Source organism: Falco rusticolus, chromosome 3 (assembly GCF_015220075.1).
Source record: "Falco rusticolus isolate bFalRus1 chromosome 3, bFalRus1.pri, whole genome shotgun sequence".
NCBI lineage: Eukaryota > Metazoa > Chordata > Aves > Falconiformes > Falconidae > Falco > Falco rusticolus.
The window spans coordinates 115442443-115467518 of NC_051189.1; the positions used below are offsets into that span (position 1 = coordinate 115442443).

The 25076-nt window shown below is 46.1% G+C and overlaps 1 protein-coding gene across 11 annotated transcripts in view; it reads right to left on the reverse strand.

The window, feature by feature from the left end:
- Nucleotides 1–12659: 12659 nt before the first annotated feature.
- The window catches only part of SRRM1 (serine and arginine repetitive matrix 1), a 20001-nt gene continuing 7584 nt past the window's right edge, over nt 12660–25076 (reverse strand). For 4 of the 11 annotated variants that reach the window (XM_037378976.1, XM_037378984.1, XM_037378986.1 and 1 more), the window contains 13 exons: nt 24930–25076; nt 23683–23886; nt 22974–23093; nt 21201–21472; nt 20978–21058; nt 20547–20633; nt 19733–19877; nt 19437–19478; nt 17499–17603; nt 16694–17155; nt 15602–15788; nt 14679–14873; nt 13477–14465 (listed from right to left, as the gene is read on the reverse strand). The exon at nt 24930–25076 is cut by the window's right edge and continues 54 nt beyond it. In XM_037378976.1, the coding sequence (XP_037234873.1) occupies nt 14361–14465; nt 14679–14873; nt 15602–15788; nt 16694–17155; nt 17499–17603; nt 19437–19478; nt 19733–19877; nt 20547–20633; nt 20978–21058; nt 21201–21472; nt 22974–23093; nt 23683–23886; nt 24930–25076 (2152 nt within the window). In that variant the 3' untranslated portion in view covers nt 13477–14360. Of the gene's footprint in view, nt 13421–13476; nt 14466–14678; nt 14874–15601; nt 15789–16693; nt 17156–17498; nt 17604–19436; nt 19479–19732; nt 19878–20546; nt 20634–20977; nt 21059–21200; nt 21473–22973; nt 23094–23682; nt 23887–24929 lie in introns of those variants that run through there. The other 7 variants (XM_037378978.1, XM_037378977.1, XM_037378980.1 and 4 more) reach the window with 7 other exon arrangements.

Here is a 25076-nt window from a genome sequence, read left to right on the forward strand (position 1 = left end):
GCTTTTTAATGGTCTGCGAGCTCTGTAAAAGACCCCGGGGGAAGATGTGGTGTCGAAAGCCAATGCGAAGCACCGGCAGCCTCGTGTCCTGCGTGCTCCATTGTGTGTGAGCAGAGAGTGGAAGCACCAGCTCCTTCCCCATCTTTCATCAGCCCTCAAATGGCATCTGCAGAGGATCAGTCCAATTAAAGTAATGACTCGAAGCCAGTGTATCTTCTCTCTGGGGCACAGGCTAACATCAGAAGGGAAAAAAACCCCACCAACACCAAAACCTCTTTATCGCCAGGCTTGCTTGATCCAAAACCACATTATCAGTGTAGGTACCTGATAATCCATCCCAATTTATTGCAAGACTGTCGCCTTTAAAAATACAAACACTCGACATCTTTTCTTCTCAATAAAGATACTACCGATGTTCTTTGCTCCACAACAAAGCTTCCAGCATGGAAGAAACCCTCGAGGGAGGGAAGGGGGGGGTAATTTCTGCTCACGAGCAGCTGCCAAACACGTGCAGGTGACGAAGGTGCGTGGTGCTACCCCACACTGCCAGCAAGGGGAGGGAGAGGACAAAGCAAACAGCTCATTTGAGGCCCCAGCAAGGACCCCAGCTCATCTGACTATGATATATGCCAAGACCCAACTCATACCCAGGGTCTGATATCTATTTCTGTATTTTCACACTTGGAATGGAATAGGCCCTGCCCCAACCTGGCAGTGTCTTGTACTGACCTGGCAGTTGCTGGTGTGTCAGCAGTGATCACAGTCAGCTACCTTCAGAGGGGCCATCAAAACGAAATAATTAATTCCTTCTCCTGGGAGAACAGCTGGACGAGGTGAAGTGATGTGCGCCAGGATCACCTGCAGAGCAGCAGATCATTCAGCACTGCAGTAGGAACCAGTCAGCATCCAAAGTTTTACATCTCTCCTCATTCCAGGGCTGTTTCCACTTCTAGCCACGATGAGGAGCATCGTCCCCAGGCTCAGTCTCTCTTCCCTTCCTGGGTGCCAACACCCAGCCCTGTTTTCATCCTCCTAAGCACTGACCCAGGCCCGTTCTCAGCACAGCCCCGCTGACCTCAGCGATGCATTTGTTCATCTGGAGCCTAAGAGGGTCCAAATGGAGCTACAGCAAGGAGCTGGTGCTGGCCTCGGTGTAACCCTGGGGTGGGTGGCCAGGACACAGCATGGGAGATAGGGTCACTGGTGGACCCTCATGCAGGAGGGAGGATTCTCCACTGCTCCCTCGCTGCCCCAAGCACTTACCTGTTCCCGGTGCAAGAAGGAGTCAGGTCTCTGCTCCAGCCCGGTGCAAGAAGGAGTCAGGTCCCTGCTCCAGCCCGGGTGGAGATGCGTCCCCATCATTTGCATCATGCCCCAGGGAAGGAAAACCTCAGTGCGCTCCTCTTCCCCCTGCTAGGAGCCTCAAAACTGAGCGTGGCACCAGGGCAAACACCCTCCTGCCGTAGGCACAAAAGCCTTTCATGGTGCAAAGCCACTTCGGCAGCCACCGCTCCCCAGCTTTTCCCCAGGCAGCGATCTCGGGCTGTTCCTGCAGCACCAAGCCTTGAACATCAGGCAAGCGCCACTTAAATCCCTCTACAGATTAGGCAGCTCTCAGAAGCGGTGAGGAACCCAGATTGCCTCCCTGTGTGCGTTTGCCCCTCAAGGCCTGGCAGGCAGCAAGATGCTGATGTGACTATTTAATTGTCTTTTTATTACCTAAGGACAGTGGGATTATTGGAGCCCTGCAAAGGGCTGCTCCAGGTATGTAAATCGCAGCCAAAGCCTGTGGGAACCGGGGCAGTAGCGTGCATGGGATGGGGGGTCGCAGGGACCCCCAGCCTTGGTCCCCGTGTGGTTACATGACGTTACTCCAGCAGAAACAGGAGTTCCTTGCAGGATGCTGCTCTCCCAGCTCAGCCACACACCTCCATGCAACAGAGGCATCCGAATTCTCCCAAGGTTTCCAGGCAGTTCTTTGGGCAAAGTCAATGTCTAAGGTTAATTATGTTCATCACAAGGAACAAAGCAAACACCCATCACGGAGCTAACCTGCTCCGGACTAATGGCGTAAATGCCGATCTGACTCAGACAGCGACACGATAAATGTGGATTTTATTTCATCCTATCTGAGTCACAGTGGAAGGAGCCAGATTTTTTTTAAAGGACTCAAGAAAGAAAAGGAAACACAGTCAGGACAAGAAGCCAAGATCTCTCAGTTCTACCAGGACTTAGAAATAATCTTTTTGATAAAATTATTTGTATTGCAGCAGTACGTATAGTGCTAGCAGATCTCTAAACACAGCGACAGAAACTCCTCCACCTTCTTTAAACCTTGCAGCCTGAGGCAGCGCGGCAGTGCCAAAGGAATGCCGTCCCAAAGCCCCGATATGCCCACAGCAGGATGGAGAAATGAACGTAAATTTCCCGAGTCATGGCTTCAGAACTCGCAGAAGCAGCTGTGGTCCTCGTCGAAGCTGCTTTTGCCCTGCAGATGGGTAGAACAACAATCCTGCGGGGCAGAACCAGAGCAAGGATTTCCCAAACCTTCCCATTACAAGAGCCGGTTACAGCACACGTTCTGCCTGCTCAGGCTGAAATTCTGGTATTTCTGAACAGCGGGTATTTGATTTTGCAATTTTAATAATCACCTCTTTAGCCCTGTGTTTTTTCCATATAGCAATTGCTTTAAGACACTCTTCAAGCTCCTACCAAGTTATGATAAATGTCATTTAGAGCCAAAAGTTTAGGCACAAACCTGGGGCAGATACCTGAGTGCTGGAGCCATCCCTCTTCCCCACAGCCCAGCTCAGCACAAGGGCTGCCTGAGCCCACCCAGGCTCCTCACAGCTTCTCGCTGAGCACCAATGCTGCCGAGGTTTTCCCCTTTTAAATCCTTTGCATCTGTCCCGCCCATGCATCGCACTATTTCTAGGTGATCTGGACCGCTTCCCCAGCTGCTCACTGCAGCGAGGTGAGCAACGGGACCGAAGCAGAGCTGCGCACGGCAGCGTGCAAACATTGCTACCGAGGTGGCCGAGACACGGGCTGCTTTCCTACAGCCGGCTCTAGTAGATGCACAAGAGGTTTCTACGATTCAAGTTTCTTTTCCTGGTTTAATAGTTACTCTGGATAAGCAAATGAGCAATTAGCACGGCTACATCTGTGATGTTATTTAAATTCAAATGGCACCCTGGCTGCCCATGAATAGTGGGGATGTACAGTTCAAGACAATAAACCCAAGTGCTCTGTTGGCAGCAGGTGGAAATCCCACTCTCCGCACACTCCTTCTCCCACGAGGATGGGGCCACGCATCCAGCCACACCGGGCTGGCTTCAGGGGACTCACCCCAGGGGTGACGGATTTAGGGCTGCCTGAACATCGTGGCAAACCCTCCCTGCTTTGTACGGGAAGATCCCCGCTGCGCCCGCTCTGTGCCACACCATCTGCCTTGGCAGTATGCTGCTAATCCACTTGTCACATCGGAAGACACCTTGCTTTGCATCGGTGAGCATGATCTGGGGGAAAATTCAATGTGCACAACTGCTCAGGCTTCAGAGCCCAGCAGGGCAAGTCCCTAATTCTAGCGCAGCAAACCTATGTGAGCCTTGGTTACATCCAGACCCACTGATTTCCACCTGACGCCCCTGCTCTCTGCACTCCCGAGGAGATCCCATCCCCATCCCACCGAGGACAAGGCTCCAAGGGGTTATTTCCTTGCCGGCTGTTAGCACAGCTCCATCTCCACTCCTACACACCACAGAAAGCTGAGCAGCAAGGCCACCCCACAGCAGCGTGGTGGCATCTCACCTGTCCTCAGTCCCATCACCCAGGTCCAACATGTGGCATGTCACCGCGGGGGCCACCACAGCTGGTGCTGGGAACTCCGCTCCGTGCTTTTTGCATCCTTGATGTCAGCAGCTCCAGGGAGTTCACGGGCCGGGAGCCGAGGGCGGCTGCCGTGGGGACATCGACGGGCCATGGTGGCAACACACAGCCCAGAGGCCACCACGGGAGGAGCTGGAGAAGGGGCTGGTGCCACCTTGGCTCCACAGGCAAATCTCCACCTGCAATCGGCCAAGATAAACCGGCGCTGCTGGTTGCATCCAAACACCGCCTTGGTTCCTCCCTGATATCCAGGAGATCCACGTGGCGCCATGCCAGGATCTGGCCGCCTGCTCACCCAGCTGGGAAACTGGTGCCCAGCACAGGCAGCAGGGGGTCGCAGAGCTCAGAGCCCCCCCGGCACTGGAAAATCTCTCAGCCACAGTGTTAAAGCCCAGGGGGAAAATTACTGCAAGCAAATGGGGTTGATGTGAACAGGGACTTCAAAGCAGTTTTTTCTTCTTCCTTTGGGGGCAGTGATAGATCCTTTCCCCCCCCCCCCCCCCGCCCCAAATCAAAAGGTTTGTGGTTGATAGTAGGTGCGTGTAACGCTTCCACGTCAAAACAGAACCGTGGGGATTGCAGTGGGTGCAGGAAAGAACAGGGGGGACCTGGACCTTTTATAACCTGGAGAGCAAACATTTACCTTTGGGGCAGGATAGCACGGCAGGGCAGGCGTGCTGGGGCTCCGAGGGTGCAGGACTCTGAATTGTTGGCTCATCCTGGGAATTTCAACCTGCAGCATTGTTATAGCATACTCGAAAAGTTGGGGAGCTAGGGCCCCTTCCTCAGCAGAGCCGGGCGGTCGCGGGGCTCACAATAGCGGTATTCAGAGCCACGGCTCCGCCGCAACAGCGTGAGGAAGGTCCCAGTGGAGCCAGCACAGTGCCGGTGCCAAAGCAAGGCCAAGCAGGGCAAGGGGAGCAGCAAAGGACCACGGCGATGGCTAGGAGCTGCCGCAGCTCTGGCAGCCCCAGCCTGTCCCACACGCACGGCCCCTTGCTGCACGCTTTATTTTGGGGTGAATGGCAGAGCCAGGAGGCATTTCTCTTATCCCTGCAACTGCAAAGCTCCGTTCCTCTCCTCTGTTTTCCTCCACCAGTCTGAACTTTATCCAGGTTTGGGATCTGCCCACCAGTGACCCCAGCACCAGGCATCTTTAGGAAAAGTGTTACACGAGTGAATGCATCCCCGAAGCCCTGGGTTATTCCTGCGCCGGCCCCACGGCACTCACGGGTATTGCTCCTCAGCCTCACTGCACAGCATTGCCTCTTGAACAGCCTAAAGAGTCCCAGTTATCAGAACGTTATGTTAATCACATGAGCATCACTGAGCATTTTATCACTAGGAATTTTCCTTACGCCACCAGGGAATGCTAAACCCACTGTACTGATGGGGAAACTGAGGCAGGAGGGAGGGATCCCATTAGCCACCCAGCTTTACACAGTGAGTCAGCATCCCCAGCCCAGCACCAACCTCATCTCCCTCCTCCTCCCCCAGTGAAAAACACCCAGAAAAGGACACCAAGCAGTAAATTAGATTAACATTTGCCGCAGTTTCTCCACGCAGGCAGTGGAAGGCACCAAACGCTGCGCTGAGGGCAGGGAGGAAGGAAACGGCAGCTGGAGAAGCACCAAGTCGCTGCTGGTAACGTGGCTGACCTTGAGGCAAGGTGCTGTGGTGCACCAGTGAGGTGCAGCCTCACTGGGCGAGTGATGTAGCAAAGCCTTGCAGCTGCAGAGCAGCGCCTTCGGCTCAGGCTGAGGGCTGGAGCAACCCCAGCAGCCGACCCAGAGCCCCAAGGGGTTGACTTAACTCACAGGCTGCACCCCCTGAGAGAGTCCGATCGCCCTCAGGACTGGGACTTGGGATTGGACTCGAGGGGGCTTTTTTTCAGCGGTGAGATTTACCCCATGGTGGCCTGGGGAACCCACAGACCACTGACGTGAGCCCTGCACACGTGGAGATGGACTCCTCCAGGGCAATGCCCTCTTCTCCCACAAAACACACAAATTACTCCTTTTTCACACAACTTCCTTCACTTATCTCTGTCCTGGATAACAGCAAGGTGTCCCCTTGCCTTGTCTGGAAAGAAGAGTTGAAGCTGAAAGTGGAGTCTGCCTCCTCCTGAAGCCGCAAGGACAGCTCCCTTTATCCTCCCGCATAAATAATAGAAGGATTCATTCACATGCTTGTAATGGATTAAAAATAAATAAATAAGGAGGAGCTCAATTTTGTTTTGCCAATCATGCACTTAATGTAATTTTCCCTTCTTGTCCCCTTGTGCCAGTGCATGTGGACTCGCAAAGATTTTAATAAGCTGGAAAGGCGCCAAACCATTTCTGTCTCATTAAAAAAATATCAACGTGGTGACAAAGGCAATTTTTTTTCACATCAGTAGTCAAATCCACTCACTGAATTAAAATCCAGCTGACAGGGAGACGATCAGTTTTTAATGGGAACTTTCCCCTTCCTGGCAGGGGGAAGCATGTGGGGGTTTATTCACAAAAGCGATTGAAATTTTTCACAACCGCTCTCTGGCTTCGGTTTCATTTGAAGTATGTAGCCAATTATTTTTAAAACCTGAATGAAAAATTATAAAAAGCCACTGCTCCCCACAGGCAAATGCCCTTCCGGAGCCTTCCAGGCAGCGCTGGGAGCCCAAGCACAGGCTGGACCCCCGGGGATGTTCGCTTCTTCCACTGCTCGTGCTGGGTCAGGGCATGGGCACCACGAAGGTACCCAAGGTCTGTGCTCCTGGGGACGGCCCCGAGCGGGACATGGCATCGGCACGGGTCAGGGGTGGGGGGAGATCCCAAAGGAAGATCTGGCCAAGCAGATAAGTGATGCACGTGCTTTCGGGAGTCCGGCCGCACAAGCTGCAGCTTCTCTCCAGGGACCATCCCCGAGCTGGCGGTGGCAGCTGAAACTCCATTTATTTCAGCGTCGCCACAACAATATACACAAGCTGCAGCTCTGCCCCTGGGTTAAAAACAAAGCTTTTGCAGAGGAATTGAACAATTCTCCCCCTGCCAAGTTGTTTTCCCAACATAACCATTTTCCGTGTTTTCTTTTCAGTAAAACAGAAGGATTCAGAGCTTCCCAGGCTGGGGCTGCGGAGCATCGCCCAAGCCCTGCCCAGGATTAGCAGACGCGGCTCACACGCACAGACCAGCCCCACTCCCCTCCTGCAGCTGGAAGGAGCAACCTGAGCACTCGAGTACCCGTCCAGCAACACCCGTCTCCATTTCTCCGTGAGCTTCTCCTACACCCCGGATTTATCACCTCAACGCCACAGCAAGATCTGTCCCTGAACAGGTCGCGTCACACGCTCATATCGCCGTCAGGTGCCGGTGCCGCAGCCCTCGCAGCTCCTGCTCACTCCCGTCTCACCTCCCTTCTCCCACGCCATCACTGCTGGTCACGCCACACGCTCGGTGCCGCTGATATCGTGAGCGATGGCTACCTGCGGCGCTCGGCCCGAGGGGCAGCATCCTGCCTTTGTACCGCAGGAAGGACGCAGCCGGCCCCCACATCCCTTCGGCTGTTTTCCTCAGCACGGCATGCAGCTCAGCGCGCCACCCCGCCAGGGGAAACAGATGTAGGAGTTAAAATGATTCCTGTCCCCCGACAGGCTGTGCAGCCTCCCCCAGGACCCCACTCGTGGCCCGGCAACTCCCAAGGGATTGATCCTGGATGAGAAAACCCACCGTTCTGGAGGAATCTGCCTCCATGCAAACTCCAAAGATAATTACTTTGTGATTAAAACACCTTGTGCTAAAGGCTCAGAGTCACCCTCTCCCCGAGCCACCAGAGCGCCGCGCTCCCAGCACCGACCCCAGTGCGCTCTTCCCTGCAGCGCTGATTCCTGGGGTCATCCAAAACAATCTTGGCAGAAAACAAAAGCAAAACCTTGCTGAAGGAAGAGGCGCGTACGGCACAGGGCGGCTGCCCTCGCTGTGAGTCACTCTGCCCTCTAAGCCCAGTTTCACCCAGCCAGATGGGCGTCAAACGCTGATTCACCTGCCCTGGGAGCTGGCCACATCCCAGTATAAAATACAACACTCCCAGCTAAGGAAGCATTTTCGCAGCATTTTACCCTCCCCGGGACACTGGGGCTGGCTCCACACAATAGCTGCTGGGGCACAGCCCCCTCCCAGCTATACAAACCTCATAGGAAGCACGGCAGCTCATGTTTTTACATAAAAGACTGGGCGGGGGGGCTGTGGGGACGGACAGGAGGAAACCAACAACCAAACACAAGCCCCTTTTTTCCAGCAGCACTTTTAGCTCCAGGACAAACCGGCTGTGGTCTGCTCTGCTTTAAGCAACAGCTTTCGGTTCATCCCCAGTCGGGTGAAATACCAGCAGGCTTGCTGGCTGATGAGAAGTGCAGATACAAAAATCTAATTAAGTGGCCCACCGAAGGCCAGGCCAGGCCAGGCTTGGCTAGTCAGTCCAGAGGTAGAAATTAAGACTTCTGGGCTGGGTGGTCTCCATCGCACCCGCTCCCTCCCCTCCAACAGCTGCCCACAACCTCCTACAGCATCACCCGTGAGACGTCAGGTTCTGTTCTAGCAGGAGGCTGCGAGCTCCCGGCTTCATCTTGCTCCACAAGGGAGAAGCAGAACCAATGTTTCTTATTAGCCTGCTTGAATTAATTTAAATCACTGATTTTAATCCTGGTTTAAAGTAGCAGACAGGAAGCATCTTTTCAACTCATCAGTTTGGTTCTATTTTGCATTTGTAGTTTCATTTTTCTTAAGGCGGGTAACTGACACAGCCTGTAAGGGGGGGATTTACGCTACTACAGTCTCTTGACTCTAAATTTGAGGCAAATTTTTGTACACTTGATACACCATCCCTGTACACTTTTAAGCTGTTACCACATAATTAACATACATAGTTTTGAAACTGTTAAATACATTTTTCTTTTTTTCTCCCAATTTTTACTCATCACTTTTCCAAGCTGTATTTAGGTCAAAGGTAATTAAAACAAACCGTGAGAATATTTTTCACAGTTGTTTTGCGATGACTGATGATTTTAACAGCCATTTGCCTCCTCAAAAGCTGAACAACTGACCAATTCCCGTGCTACTTCGGTGGGTTTATGGACAAGCTCAGTCCAGCTGCTGCTGCACCGCCTGGACCTGAATCCATTTGAGGAATTTTGCTGTTTGTGCTTCCTTGCTGTTCTTTCCAAGTTCAAGGCAGCACAAAGCACTCCTCTTCCTTCAACACATGCAGAGCTTAAGACGTTTTTTTCTAGAGTTTGGTGTATTTTCTGTATTTTTCTTTGAAAAAAGCATTTTACTGCTTCACCACGCTATGCATCTGTTCTTCATTAGGGAGCATCAAGAGCCGATGCTTTCATGAACAGGGCGAGTCCAGCACCATATTCCTTCTCACACCGTGAGGATTCAGCTTTCCCTTAGTAATGAACCACCCCGACTTAAAGATTATTTTACCATTTTAATAAGACTTTTCTCCCACTGAAATACCCAAGTCTTTGGGTCGTGAACTCAAGTTCTGCACCAACGTTCTTAAAAACAAGGCTTCATGCCCACCTTCCAGTGCCCTTTTCTGAAAGATTCTACACAGAGTAACTTTCCCGTAGGCGTCCCGGCCTCAGGCATCCCGCCCCGGCGAGGAGCGCGGCTGCGGGGAGCAGCTCCTGTCTCTGCTTCTTCAGGAATATCCCAAAGGCCACAGCTCTGCAATAACCACAGCTTGAATTTAAGGCAAAACCCTAAAATACTTTCCTTTAAAGGTAAAACCCACACAGATCCCCTGCGCAGGATCCCTCTGCAGTTAAATCTATACAGCACGCGCAGCGTCCGATTACCTCCCGAACGCTCCACCTGCACCAGCTCCCTGCACCCAGCCCCGCCGAACGCGTTAATAATACAACCCCGGTGAATAATTGAAGACCACCAGCCTTCAGCAGATCACCTCCAGCTGCAAAGTGGCTGCTCTACTATTTTTAAGGTCGATTAAATTAATTCCCGGCCATCTTCCCAAGCCTTAATCCATGTACAGCATCGGGCAGATAAAGAACTCGCCCACGGATTTGCATGCCGATTGCCTCTAGGCAACCAAGGAAGCAAAACACAAATTATCTCAAGTGGACCGTCAGATTTTGAAGCGTGATGGGTATTAAGCAAAGCTCCAGTTTTCCCAGAAGGAAACGTGAACAAGAGAAAGCAGAAGTCAAACCGCTTCGTTCAAGCGGAACCTTGATGGGAACAAAGGCAGGGTTACAAGGTGAACGGTGGGTGAACGTAGTGCATTCAGGAGCGTGATCCCGCAGGAAAGGGGCAACGCTCCTGCCGCGCGTTAAGCAGCCGACTCGGATTTCCGAGACAGAAATCGCTCAGCTGCGAGGCGCGGTGACGGGACAAGACGTACCTCCCGGCATGGGTGGGAACTGTCTCCATCTTCCCGCTTCGTGCTGCAGCCGGCCGGACTCCAGCAGTTACGGCCTCTTTGGAGTTTTCCAGGAGAGCTGCAGTCAAGTTCGAAAGTCAAACTGTTGATCAAGTCCGGCAACACACAACCACCCACACCATTGTTCTCAGATTTAATAAACTTTTTATTATCCTTAAAGAGATATATTAATTTCCCGGTAGCTTATTACAATGACTGTGATCTGATGAAGAGAAACAAAATTCCACCGGCAAGTTCTGTGAATATGAGAGGGGGGAAAGAAAAGTTGTTGTACAAGAGGGAAACCCAGTCGCTCCTCAGCGGAGGAGGGTGGAAAGCCATGCACCACCGTCTCTACTACAAGTCTGGACTCTGGCTGAGAAGCGACTTGAGCGCGGTCAGCGCTGCGGGTGCCTGGCTGGGAACTTGCGTGACATGTAACAATGGGCTTTAAGCAGAGAATTCCAGGTTTTATGAGCAGATGATCCTACACTAAAACATCAGTTATCACACATCACAGCTGCAACGAAACTCAAAAAGACGCTTCCACACCCTGCTGAAAGCTCCTCTTTCTCGAGACTTTTTATACCAAAACACACGTATTTGGAGGTTTAACATTTGAGGAACGAAGTCAGAGTGCAAAAATGCACATGGTGCTTAAGCTGCTCCTCCAAACTAAGGCACCTCCCGTCATATTTAGCATATAAATATTTAGCCTGCATGAGCCAGTCCTCTGGGTCCAGGCCCCTGCTTGGAAGGTCCACTTGTGTCAGACAACGTGGAGCTGGGCACGCGTGAGGTCGCACAGTTCTGAGCCCAGAACTCTGCCTCGGCACCGCCGCTCATCACGCCGGTCACGTCGGCTCTCGGGAAGCACCAGGCGCTTCCCAAAGGAGCGGCAGCACGGCCTGTCCTGCGCATCGAGGCAGTTCGCAAGTGAAGTTTCCGAGTGTGAAGCTGCAGTGGTGCAGCTCGGGAAGCTGGCCCACACACAACTCCCCAGGCCAACTTCCAAAGTCACACAAGGGGAAAAATTTAATAATCCAACACAGAGTTTCTGTAAACCTCGAACTCTTGCACACACACCTGCTATTGTTCCACCTGTTGACACAACAAATCCATCTTTATCAGGCACCGTGGCTACTGCCCTGCCCGTGACTCACTCCAGCCTTACCTTCACGCCTGTGGACTCATTTTCACTAAGTTATACAGTCCAATTAAACTTCAATTTATTATTTTTTGGCATAGTTTGATAGTTATCCCAGCAAGTCACTCATCTAAACCCGCGTTATCTGTCGTTTCCAGCCGGTGGCTGCGACTAACCAGCAAACGTACAGCACGAGCAGACGCAGCACGAAAAGAGCCAGACCCCCGCAGAGGCTCCGCCGTGCTGCGCCAGGAAAGAAAAGGATTGAGAAACACAGGTACGAGGTTAACCGAGAGAGAGTGGCGAACAGATTGGAAGACTTCGGTTTGGGATGATGGGATCTCAATTCCAGAGGATCGAGAGGGAAACTCAGGGATGGAAGTCAACAGTTCACCAGGACAAAGTTGCACAGAACAGCCCCAAATGCTAAAGGCATCGTCCCAGCCAAGTCATTTGGGATTCAAAGTATCCACGCAACAGGATTTAGAGCAGCAAGGACAGCATAACAGCAACAGGATTTAGAGCAGAAAGGACAGCGTCATAGCTCACGAGAGGCCTCTTGCTCTCACCTGACTATTTACACGCAGCAGCGGTATTTGATTGAATGGCAAAGTAGGAAGGAATTAAAATACTGAACTAAAGGCACTTTAGAAGTTATACTCCTCTCAAACAGCGTATTTAGTTGCTCTTTTGAAACCTAAACCATTCTTTATGGACAGATGTTAAGGGAAAAAAAAAAAAAAAAAAAAAAAAAAAAAAAAAAAAAGGAATTACATGAAAACAGAAACTCCAAAAGAAAAAGTGGGGGCACAGCCAGGGGTCTGGGGAGATCTGGTTGCGCTTCCCAGCCTGTCCAAACCCACCAGTGGTCCCGGAGGCAGATGACAACAGGCAGGAGGGACGATAAGCAGTCAGCTACTCAGGTACTGAACGTATTTAAAGAACACCCATCGCTCCTAAGATGAAAAGGCACACAGAGGTCACAAAACCCAGAAGAAAGCCAAGATTCCAGACTATAAAGAACGAGGTGTTAGCCCCCTGTGAAGACCGCACATGCGTACGGTCTTTCAAGACTGAATTTCAGAATTATTTGTGCTGCCAAGGAACATCACGGGGAAAAAACAATGAACGAGGCCAAGAGATTAGCACGGTACGTTGTTGGGTTCTGCAGTGGTTCTTAAGCACCAAATTCACTCAGATGTACTTTTAAAAATCTGTTTGTCCAGAAAGTTCTTGGAATTTATTACACACATTTAATAACAGATGATACTCAACATTCAAGTGTTGTTGAACTAAGTTTACAAGCACTGTAGCATACAATGTATACTTATGCTAAGAAACAAAAGATTCAGCATATAAGGGAGTGCAGAAGGAAGCTACTTTAAAGAAATCCCCTTCCATCCATATCTACATTATACCTGCTTTATTTTAAAACCCTACATGACGTAAAGTAAAAAGACTAATCAAATATCTACACTTACTTGTGCACATCACATCTACTTCAGATGCAGGACAAAAAAATTTTCAAAAGCATGTTCCATTCCTCCTGCCAGAGGAACCTCAGACTTCAGAATTGACTTGATTTCAGAAACAGAGCTTGAATTGTTAAAAAAATTCAACAGTAGCAATCCAGCAAGTTTCCAATATGATTATGAAAAAGGCAGTGAGCCACCAGGATTCCGTAAAGGAACATCCAAACCAGTGTTTACGTGACTAAAGCTCGTTAAATTAAGTTAATGCAAACCTGCCATTCATTTTTTGCAGGACCTTGAAACGTTTTGACTTGCTATGACAAGAGATTTTCACCAGCAAGTATTTTGTTTGAAGCTTACCCACCCTAACAGCGTGCTGACCAGGCAGACGGTTTTACTCTTGCTTTGCAAGAACACCGATCCAGACACCACAGGAGAAGCCAGCCTACTGGATCAAATACTTTTTCATCTATCTGTGTATTCATTAACCCTGTACAAAAGAAAGCTGATTAGCAAATGTAAATGTTCGTATAAAAATAGCCAACATCTGTTTAAATTTAGAAATTTATTTTGTTTAATCCACAAGCTTTATATAGCTTTAGTTAAAAAAACAAAAACAAAAAACAGTGAAAACATGACAATATCCAAAGTTCAGGTTCCTCCAACTTTCAAAGACCACAGCTCCGAAAGTTGCTTATACCATTCAGAAGAACCATAACGAGACAAGATTTATGAATGGGGCAACGACATCTCACAAACAAAATTTATGTAACTGAAGGAATTTTTTTTCTGGGACTGCTGATCATGGAAACTGCCCTTTAAAAAAAGAACATAAAAATACAAATGAAATTCCAGTGTTCCAAATCAACATGTTACATCAATATAAACCCACAGTGTCCTGGTAAACAACATGCTTTCATTTATGTACCATTCTAAATTGCTATTTTTGATTCGCTTTAATGGAGACTATACAGGCAACAGTAGAAAGCATTAAAATGTATGTATTTCCTTGGAAATTCTGCAGTGGTTTTACTTCTGGGCAAGCTTACAAACCACAAAGGTTAGTAGCATAATGTAAGTGGATACAAAAGAAATCAAATGAGACCCTCACAAATTATGCTAAAGGCTTTGTTGAATTTCAAAGAAACTAGGGAATTGATGGTCATGTTTAAAACCTTCAAAACAAATTCCTACTGCTTCTAAGAAGTCTCACTCTAAATGAAATTATGCTGACTGTCAATGAAAGAATGTCACTAGTACACTGTGGACACCTTTTGTAATGTAAATCCATGCCCTTTGTACATGGTGAACCTCAACCTAGCAATTATTACAACAAATGTTATATTCTAAAGCTCAAACACATTTAGCAATTTGAAATTGAATTCTGAGTACAAACCAAATAAAATGTACATTATATCAAAGGATTCAGCCTAGGATGGTGGTGACACTTGCGCCTTCCGCATTGACCTCAGTGCCTTCTCTCGCAGGTGTTTTTCTAGATCATCAAGGTTGTCTTCAGGTTCGCTTTCTGTCTCCTTCAAACAAAGACAAAGCATTTCTTCAAACACCGAAAGCTAAGCCAGGCTGCAGCCCTCCCAGCACAGCAAATCATCGAGTTAAAAAAAAATAATTACGAGGCACCGAGTCGCATTTCTGAGGCAAGGCTGCCATTCAGAACGTCAGCAGCACTGGGTCATCAACATCTATTTGACTCTTAAAAACTAGAGCCTCAGGCACCAAATCCCTACCTTTTTGGGTTCTGTCTCTGCTTCCTGGTCTTCCTGTGTTGAGGTGGTATCAGGTGCAGCCACAGCAACAGCTGCTGCGGCCGCTGCAGCCTTCTCCTTCTTGTGTTTTTTGTGTTTCTTGTGCTTTTTATCCTTTTTATGCTTCTTATCCTTCTTTTTCTTCTTCTTCTTTCCACCCCCTTCTTGATCTGAGTTCTGTAACAAACAATTTAAAAGATATCACACCTTCTCCTTAAGGTTTCCAAACATCGTTAGAACATGCCCACAACCACCCTGGGAAATCTGAACAGACTGAGCAACAACTGAAATTCCGTGAACTCAACACCATCTTCAGAACTGGGGGAACATCACACTTCCAGTCACCCGACAGGAGCAATCCCAGCGGACAGGGGTTGTAATGCGCGGCCGAGCTGTGTCTCAAACCAGAACATAATGCCACACAAGCTCGATCTGCTGGTCACAGAAGTGGCAGGCAAACCTCTGCATAAAAATTAATACGGCAGATGGAGTCTAACTCCCTCAAACACTCCTCTGGTAAATGGCAAGTGTCCCCAGGGAACACTGGGGAGAACAGACAAGGATGCCCAACGATCCGTTCTCTTCCTGTAGGAATAGCCTGCATGCGCACATGAAGACTAAGCATAAAGACGACCACCTCACTTTGTAGACCATGAAACCCATGCAGATTCACGAAATGGGAAAGACTTTTCCTACAGAAGTTAAAATTTATATATAATAGCATTTTTCTTCAGACTCAGAAACGTTAAAAAGTTTGAAACATATATGTTACTATTAAAAATTACTCCAAGAATATTATTTCCGCCCCCTACGGAACAACCTTAGCACTGTTCAGCACCCAAGCCTTCACGAAAATACCTTGCCATACAACCCAGAACAGTACTGCTTCTATAGCAAACAAATACCCTTGCAGGTGATGGGCTCTGAGTTGGGCTTTTAGCCTTTTTTGCAGGTGACCAGTTTGCAGAAGGAGAACGAGACCGTGTAGGAGATGGAGGTCCTTGATGTTTTTTTGGTGCTGGCTCAGGTGATCCTGATGCAGACCGTGATGAAGACACCCGTCTCGCAGATCGTGGACTTGGCGTGGAAGCCCTTAAAAAAAAATAAATAGAAGAGCCACAATTAGAAATATAAGAGACAAACCAAGAACGTAAAAATTAATAGAAGTGCCAAATGAACATATGTGCTTAGAGCTTGGTTAAGGTGCCGCTTAAAAATTGTTAGTTACTTTGCTGGCATATACTACAAAAGGCAAAACAATTTAATACCGCTGTGAATCTGTAACGCAAAAGGATATTGCAACTTGATAGCTTGATAAATACTACTACTACTGTTGTCCAGAAATGATTGCTCCCATTCTTCTGATATGACTAATTTATAACCATATTAAAAGTCAAGAGAATAGCAATGCTCTTTTATCATCCAATGAAGAAAGAGTGCAAGACATTACACTAATCCACATTTTCTTTCTGAAAAAATTAATAAGCCAGCACCGTGCTTTTGACTGTGCTCTAAGAGCAGCATCACAATGAAGAAAAAAAATATCTAGAATTTCAGCAGTTTATCTTGGATAACCAATTATGAAATGATTTATGAGCTAATGAAAAGCGCTGGCTCCCTTCTGAAGTTAGCTTTAGAATAAGAGAACATTTATCTTTCTTTTAACAAAGCTAGCAACAAAACTTATCTCGAGCTTCACTTCACCTGCTCAGTCCCAGTGCTTTGCTGTGCTGTTAGAAGTCCCATCCCTCAAACTCTACATAAAGCCTCCTTAATGCTTCTCCCCACAATACCCTTTATTTTAACAGATGCTTCCAATCTAATAAACTTCCAAAAATCAAAGTTACAATGGTGGAAGCTGAACAGAGCCACCAACATGTGAGCAATCTCAAGATACAGGAACCATTTTGATGCGACTCCCTGGCTATTCCCACTGCATTAAAACAAAACAAACAAAAACCCTCACAAAACCAACATCAAAGACTGATTTTTTTTACTTTGTCTTCTTAGGTTCTGGTGTTCTTGACACCCTCCTGATGGGTCTAGTGCTTGGAGATGGAGACTGTCTTCTCTGGGGTGAAGCTGAAGCTCCCCTTCGTGGTGGTGGTGGGCTTGCAGAGGTATGAGAAGCTCTAGGCCGTGGTGAAGGTGAATGCCTTTTGTTTTGTGGTGGAGAACGTGTTTCCCGATTGGACCTACTGGGAGGAGATCCCTTCCTGTGCTTGGAAGATATCGAAGGTGAACGCCTTTTAGCAGTTGGCGAGCTCCTTTGTTTTGGCGGTGGCGAATGGGAGACTCTGCGTTTCGACTGTGGAGAAGGCGATGCCCTTCGTTTAGGTGGGGGAGGAGGAGAAGCCGTTCTTCTCTTCGGTGGTGGTGAAGGAGAGTATCGTCTCTGTATCGGTGGAGAGTATCTCCGTGGAGAAGGTGAGCGTCTGCGTGGGGGTGGTGATGGAGACCTACAAAGAAAACAAATGTTCAGGTGCCACATCAGCATGTGAGTTACTTACAAGTATCTCGCAGTTCACCCAAGGAGGGGGAAAAGAACTCCTCTACGAATTCTTTAAAACTCCATTTAATATCAAGAAAATCAGCCCAACTAGTGTTATTCAGTATTTGATAGAGCAATAAAAAATATCCAGGCCGCACACCTACCACACAAGATCTCACTAGCAAAACTACACTCCCCTCAGTAAGCTGTGAATCAAGGGACCAGGATCAAGGGGTTTCTTTTCACGTGTCATTGTTGGAAGTCAACAAGCCAAAAGCAACCAGTTCAAAGACAAAAATGCAATACAGTACCTTCGACGAGGTAAGGAAGGTGACCGCCGCCGCCTCGGAGGAGGGGCAGGTGAAGGAGAGCGTCGCCGCCTGGCTGGTGGGGGCGATGGACTTCTCCTCCTCCTACTAAAGACAGATAAAGGGATTTCTTAGAAAGAATCTTGGGGCTCAATTGCAACTTTTCTGCTTTAACTGTACAAAATTATCTTGTTCGTGCACTTCAAAATGAATTATTTTTTTTTAGAACCACTGATGGAAAAAAATAGAAAAGACTTTCTAAAGAGGGTGAGACGACACATTTTACTGTAATTCTCAGTCTACTACAGCAATCGTTAGAATTTCACATTCACCTGGTCTATTAGCACCTTGTAGCCACAGAGGAAGACCAATTCTCTCCCATTTTCTTCTCCCAAAAGCTCACTCCTGGCATCTCCCTTGCACTGAACCTAGTGATCATCTAATGAGTCAGACCAGGGTACCGATCCACCAAAAACATCTCCTTGTCGTCACATGGTGACACGATTGCTAGATCCAACACAAGGGAGGAACTGGGAATGCCCAGCTCTGTCAGCAGAAAAACCCGCGTTCAGCAGCGGTCTGAAGTTGGAACCAATTAAACAGTGTGAAACCGTACTCTTGAAAAGAGCTTTTATCTACGAGTCTGGAATGCAAAATGACTTATTCTTGAAAGGCAGAGAGATTTGTTGCAAAACTGCAGCTATCTAGGTTAAAATTATTGACTACATGAACTGTTTTCTGCTCTGCAAGGTTTACAATAGACTTCTGGGAGGGGAAATTTTAATCAAACTCAAGAGTTTTAAAGAAGAGGAATATTGAATTCTGTAAAGCAAAACGTTCCTGTTTTAAAACCAATTAAGATAAAACTATTGATTAAAGGAAAACATTGAGTAATGAAAAAAGCACAGAAGCTTAACTACATAAACCAAGATTTGCTTTCAAATGTGCTGGCTGCTGTTCTCCAAAGCAATGAGTTACACTTTTTATAGATAAAACAGTTTGCTCCAAAAGACAACGTTCTTTTATGGTTCAAAAAAATATCAGCCTTCAAAAGTCACAGTTGTCCTAATTAAACACGTATTTTCACAATTGTCAGTAGGTAAATTTACCATGTTGCAAAACAGATTAAGAACTTTGGAATTCCAATCTGGTTTACGTAGAATTGTTTGACAAGATCCATAACTAGAATGTCTACATTTGTTGAAGTAGTCATACTTAATCTCATACATCATTAGGTATGCTGCAACTATATTCTAACTAAGTCTTAATTACAGATTGCTCACAAGGGTCATTACACCAGATTAGTAAACCCATCAAGCACCCAGCTTCCTGAACCTTCCTATATTCTGAGATCAACGTAGACCAAAAAATTACACAAGTGTTAACACCACTGCCTACACAAGAGAAGAGAAAATGAAGTCTGTGTTTACTACTAGTTCAAAATAGCTACTGAATTGAGGCATGAGACCTCTGAAATTCCAATTATCTGTGACCCAGAACACCAAGATCTTAATCACTTGTTGCAAGCATACGGTACCGACTGTCAATGGCAGCAAGAATACAAAGTAATGCTCACCCCTCCTTCATAGCTGTGTATGTGCAATAAGAAAACCCTGAAGAATAAAATCATTCAGTCGTTTTCAAGCATCAGGAAGACACTAATAACATTAACGTTAGTAGCTGTTACAGGCTTATGTGAATTAGCAACTGGCGAGCAATGAAGGAGCCTGAGCAAGTGTTTCTCTCCGTGGTTTTTGCCAGTGAAATGGTCCCAGATCCCACACGTCAAGGAACACAGCAGTCTGAATTTCCCTCACCTTACTACTCCGAGTGTGCAAGTCCAAAGGACGGCAAGTACTTACCTATGACAGTATAAATGACAGCCTGTCTAAATGATTTGCTAAACGTAAACCCTATTTAATGGATTAATTTCTAACCAACCTTTTCATCACTGGGGATTGCCATCTCTTTTCCATCTGCATCCTGATAGCAGTGGAGAAAAACAAAACAAAACAAATCTATCTGCCATACATGAGGCAAAAAACAAATGTATTCAAATAAAGTTCAGAGTAATTCTTACCAAATGACCACAACAAGAACACAATCTTGAGACAAGATTGGGCAAACTGGACCCTACTTAATTCTTGTGTTGTGTATTTGCTGACAGTCGCATAGCAGATAAACAATATTAAATAGAAAAAATTACACGAGTTAGGTTCAACTTAAGGAGAAATTACCGAGGGGATGATTCCTTTTGTCGTTTTCGGGGAGATGGTGATGGACTGCGTGAATGTGAGTGGCGTCGGCGTCTACCAACTTCCCCATTCTTCACGATGGATCTTTTAGGTCTTTCTTCTTCAGATGAAGATGAAGAACCAGAATCTATAAACGTAGAAGAATCACTCTCTGGAAGATGATTCTCACAACACTATTAACACAGTTACTGATTGGGGAACTGCAGTTTAAACTACTAACCTCCTCCCCTGCAAAATAAGAAGCTTCTATTTAAAAGCAATTCAACTAAAAATAGTAGTTGCAGTCAAGTGATAAAGCAATCCATCAGAGCTGGGCAAAAAAAATATCTGCAGCAACCTAACTGTCCACATACAATCTGACTAGCCAGATAATTCAAGAGGTGAACTTCAGTTACTTATAGAAACATTAGATGGACAAGAACCTATACCAGGCCTGGGTTAATTTACTGATTGGAAGCATACAAGAGTCCAAAATATTAGGAAATAACCTATTGCAACAACAGATTAAGTAACCCATAACAAATATATTTCTGTGTGTGATGTTAAGAGTTTAAAAGTGCAACTTTTAAAGATGTGAGCCATTAACAAGAGACATACCGTAACCTTTTAAAAGTTACACTATTTTCTTCATGAGCAATAATAGAAGTGATATCATTATGAGTGGTACATCTTAAAGTTTATCACAGCACCGCAGCATGCATAGCAAATAATTTTAATCAGTATTTGAACTTAACATTAACTACTTCCCACAAAAGCAAACTACAATCCACTTTTAGGAAATCTATGCCATCCATACCAGATGAAGACTGTTGATTCTGCCTTCTGTACTGACGTCTCTGTTGAACAGAGTCTGCTGTGGCCATTTTACCTCCTTTATCTTCTTCTGGAAAGGCACAGACAGAGATAAAATATGTAAACTGAAGACACAAATTGACCTTGTTCAGGCAGAAACAAGGTTGTATTACAGTACATCATCGCACACGCTTTTTTTTGTCCCCTTCAAAATCTTAAAATATTGAGGCTGGAATACAACTTCGGTTGGATTTTTTTCCAAGAAAGCTTGGATAGAGATGTTTGAGGCAGTACGAGCGATCACCTTTATACTTCTGGGAACTCTTGCTTTCAATGCCAGTCTATCAAGAGGATTCAACCCTTACCACTGCCTTTTGTCATGCACCTTGATTAAAAACCCCACCCAAAACCAGTGCTGAAAAGAGCACACCATACCTGATTCAGACAGTTCTGCTTTCCTCTGTTTTGGTGCTGGCGAAGGAGATTCTCTTTTTTCAGTACTCTTGTGTTTGGGCGCTAAAAGGCAAAGTCAGAAAACTCAGCTGCAATTCATTACATTCTCGCATGCACTTCTGCTCATACAAACTGTACACACCATCTTTGAGAAAACAAAACCAAAACGCTAAAGCTGCTGGAACACAGATTTTTACTTCATTACCTGATGCTCTGCTAGGCGAAACAGAGCCACGGCTTTTTCTTGCACGGTTGGACTGCTGGGGTGTTGGAGACCTGCGTGGTTTTGGAGGTGGACTTGCTGGTGGGGATGGTCTGTGCCTCCGTCTAGGGGGGCTTGCAGAAGGAGAGAGCCTACGAGTTTTACGAGGAGGACTGGATACAGTTCTTTTAGGTGGTTTCTTTGGTGGTGATCGGGAACGTGAGGAGGAGGAGGAAGAGCTACTGCCAGATAAGGATGCTGATGACCGTCTTCTCCTGTAAATCAAGTATAACATTAGATACTGAATAGCCAGTTGAAGAAATGTTTGAGCATGAACACAGAATCGCATTTTTTGCAAGCACATATAGAGAGAGCCACATACAACAGCACTTCCAAAACATGGTGGACAGCCTTCAACACTTGCTTTGTAGAAGAGGAGAATAATAACCGATCTTTCAGTTATTTTTAAACTACATAGTGAGCAAAAAATTGTTAGTGTTACCTTTGTTTGCTTTCTGTCAATCTACAGACTACAACTAAGCTTTTCTCCTGGGAGGAATTAGTTTTGTTTGGGCTCTCTAACTTCTGGATGGTTAAGAATTCTCTGTGTTAGCACATGTGATTTAATGATCTTCAGAACAGATCTCTTTAAGAGTTTAGTGTAAAAAGTTTTTATACCAAGAGGTAAAAATTTCAGACAACTTAACAACTCAGAATCAATCTATCCATCCTTATGTTTTAGTCTTTCATCTTTACTTTGTAATTTTAAAAAGGTAGGGCCTCTAGAATTCTGCGGCAAAATTTGTGGCAAGTTCTGTTGCAATTGTGTACCTGCAGAATCCACCTTTGGCTGCAGAATTCCTGAGAACCTGGAAAAAAGAAACCCTACCTTGAGTGAGAAACATTTGCTGAAAGGGAGCTCTTGTACATCTTGCAACATACATGTTTGATACTTTTCACAGTTTTCCCAGTAACTGTGTGAAATGAACATATTTACAAACCCAGGAAAAAAATAAAATAGTCATCACCTTGTCATAAAAAGGAAGAACTGTTCCTTCCTAAAAAAGAACAACTGCTGTATACACAGGAAGCATCACTTCAATTCTCTTCCTATGAAGAGGATAAGAATCTATTCTCTTCCTGTAAAGCCAAATGTCTATTTTGATATGGCCACAAGTACATATCTTCTCTGCAAGGCAACTCAGAGCTTTGCTACTAAAAAATTGCTTATGCTATCAAAAATGTGACCTCCAATACCAGAAAGCAGACCTTGAAGAATTTTTTTAAAAATAAAAACATGAAAAAACACATTTCAAGTCAGTATTTGATTTTAATTTCAAGATGGAAATGTAAAGTCACAACGTAAAAACTCCTAACAAGCAAAATCTTTACTTGTTCTAATTTTTTTCCCCAGGAAGGAAAAAAATAGTATTAAGACTTAAGCAAAAAAAGTCACGAAAGATGTCATGTCAACCCACGCTGGGAGCTATCAGAGCTATTTGAAGATGTTAACAGTTCTGAAATTGCCATTTTTCAAAAAGGTGGAATTCTCATCACTACTTCAACTCCAAAGAAATCACAGCTACTACTATGCTCCCCCACAACACACCTATGAAATACGACACTGCAGTTTTTATATCACTCAAACCATACACCTGACAGTACCAAGATAAAACGAGCAAGGTAATTCTGGTAACACTCATTCCTCACAACTGATGTTCCCTTCAGCTTTCAAAGTTTAACGTTTTCCATTGTCCCAAAAAAAGGGAATCTTACCGCCTCACAGGGGATCTGCTTCTTCTGTGTCTGGGTGGGGGAGGCATTCGCCTTGGAGGGCTCCTTCTCCTTGGAGATGGCCGTCTTCTTGGGCTTGGTCGCCTTCTAGGGGAGTAAGACCTGTCATAATCAAAAATTCAAATGAAAAGCAACTATCTAATTTTCAGAGTTGAGGAAATTTATCCTCAGGGGACTGAGGGCATCCTCAGAGTGTAGAGCTGTTTTTCCTCCAAGTGCATCACATTAAAGTAGCATTTAGGTTATATTGCAAAGTGTACATTCAGACACAATCAGTGCTTTGAAGTTTACCAACACCTCTCTACTTAGTAAAATAATTCAAAAAAGGAGAAAAAAAAGAAGTAATCTACAACACCATCACTATCAGACCTACCTCCTAAAAGGAGGCTACACAGTTCCCACTAACAAGTGCCATACTCAGCAATGCCTACCCCATTCCTTCTCCAGTCAGCGTTAGTCACTGTAAGCACCTTCTCACAAAGTGACAGAAGAAACCAACTCCCAAACCCATTTATCCATCGAACACATTCTTCCCATTTGGCCTAAAATATCCATAGTTCAACATCTCTAAAAACATCACTACTTTAGCTGAGAACATGACATTACATTAAGAACATATATAAAGCACATCCATAGCCTTCAGAAGAAAACATTCAGTTCTCAACCTTCACAAGATAAACTGGAGTCCTACCTCGACCGTGATCTATGACGCCTTCTTGGTCGAGAATGAGATGGAGAACGTGATCGAGATCTTGACCTTGACTTGGACCGAGTTGCGGACCTTTGACGAGTCTTCTCTTTTTCCTTCTCTCTCTCCTTCTTTGAATTACGTTCTGGTGAAGTTTCCTTAGTCTCTGGTACAGGAGGTTCAGGTTTAGGAGCTTTTGGGATATCACTGTTAAAAATAAAAGACTTCATTTATAAACACGTACAAACCATAGCCCCTGGAGTGACAATTTAGAAGCTGCCAAGATATTCCCCTACAATGAACATTCTCCTGCCCATCCTCTGACGAGATGTTAGACCATCTCGCTCCAAAACTGTGAAAAGAATTACAACATGGTACAATGATTCAAAGAGGATAAAAAAAAAAGTAACATACAGGCTGCATGTCAACTTGCCAGAAAACAAGACGACATTGTCGTAAGTGGAAAAGATGACTGTCATGGTTTAACCCCAGCTGGCAACGAAGTACCACACAACCGCTCGCTCCCCCCCTGCCCCTAGTGGGATGGCAAGGGGAATTGGAAAAAGATAAAACCCGTGGGTTAACGTAAAAGTTCAGTAATTGAAATAAAGTACAACGTAATAGTAACAATCATAACGAAGAGGAAGAGAAAAAAAGAGAGAGGAATAAACCCCAAGAAAAATAAGTGATACACAATACAATTGCTCACCACCCGTTGACCGGTGCCCAGCCAGTCCCTGAGCAGCAATTGGCCCCTGCTGGCCCACTCCCCCCAGGGTATATACTGAGCATGATGCTCTGTGGTATGGAATATCCCCTTGGCTAGTTGGGGTCAGCTGTTCTGGCTCTGCTCCCTCCCCGTTTCTCATGCGCCTCCTCACCAGCAGAGCACAGGAAAACTGAAAAGTCCTTGACTTCGGGTAAGCACTGCTTAGCAACAACTAAAACAACAGTGTGTTATCAACACTATTTCCACCCTAAATCCAAACCACAGCACTGTACCAGCTACTTGAAAGAAAATTAACTCCGCCAAAACCAGGAAAATGAAAGCACAGTGCCAGCTAAGCACACTGCCTTTAGAATTCTGCACAGGAAAAAAATCTTAAGATTATTAAATAAATTCTTTTGCCATTGCAGGGGGCCAGGGAGAAGCAGGCATTTCCCTGAGACAAACTGCAAACAAGCATTAAGATAACGTCCATTTTTAAAAAGGCAATACGTAGTTCTACACCCACAGTTATCAGGCTTACCTGTTTGAAGTTGCCTCTTGAACAACAGTCTCCTTTGGTTTCACAGAGGGTTCTGGCTCAGGAGTCGCCTCTTTCTTTTCTGGCGCAGGAGTGGCGCTGCGGCTCTTGGTTCTGTGATGAGGGGAGCGAGAATGGCTGCGTTTCCGC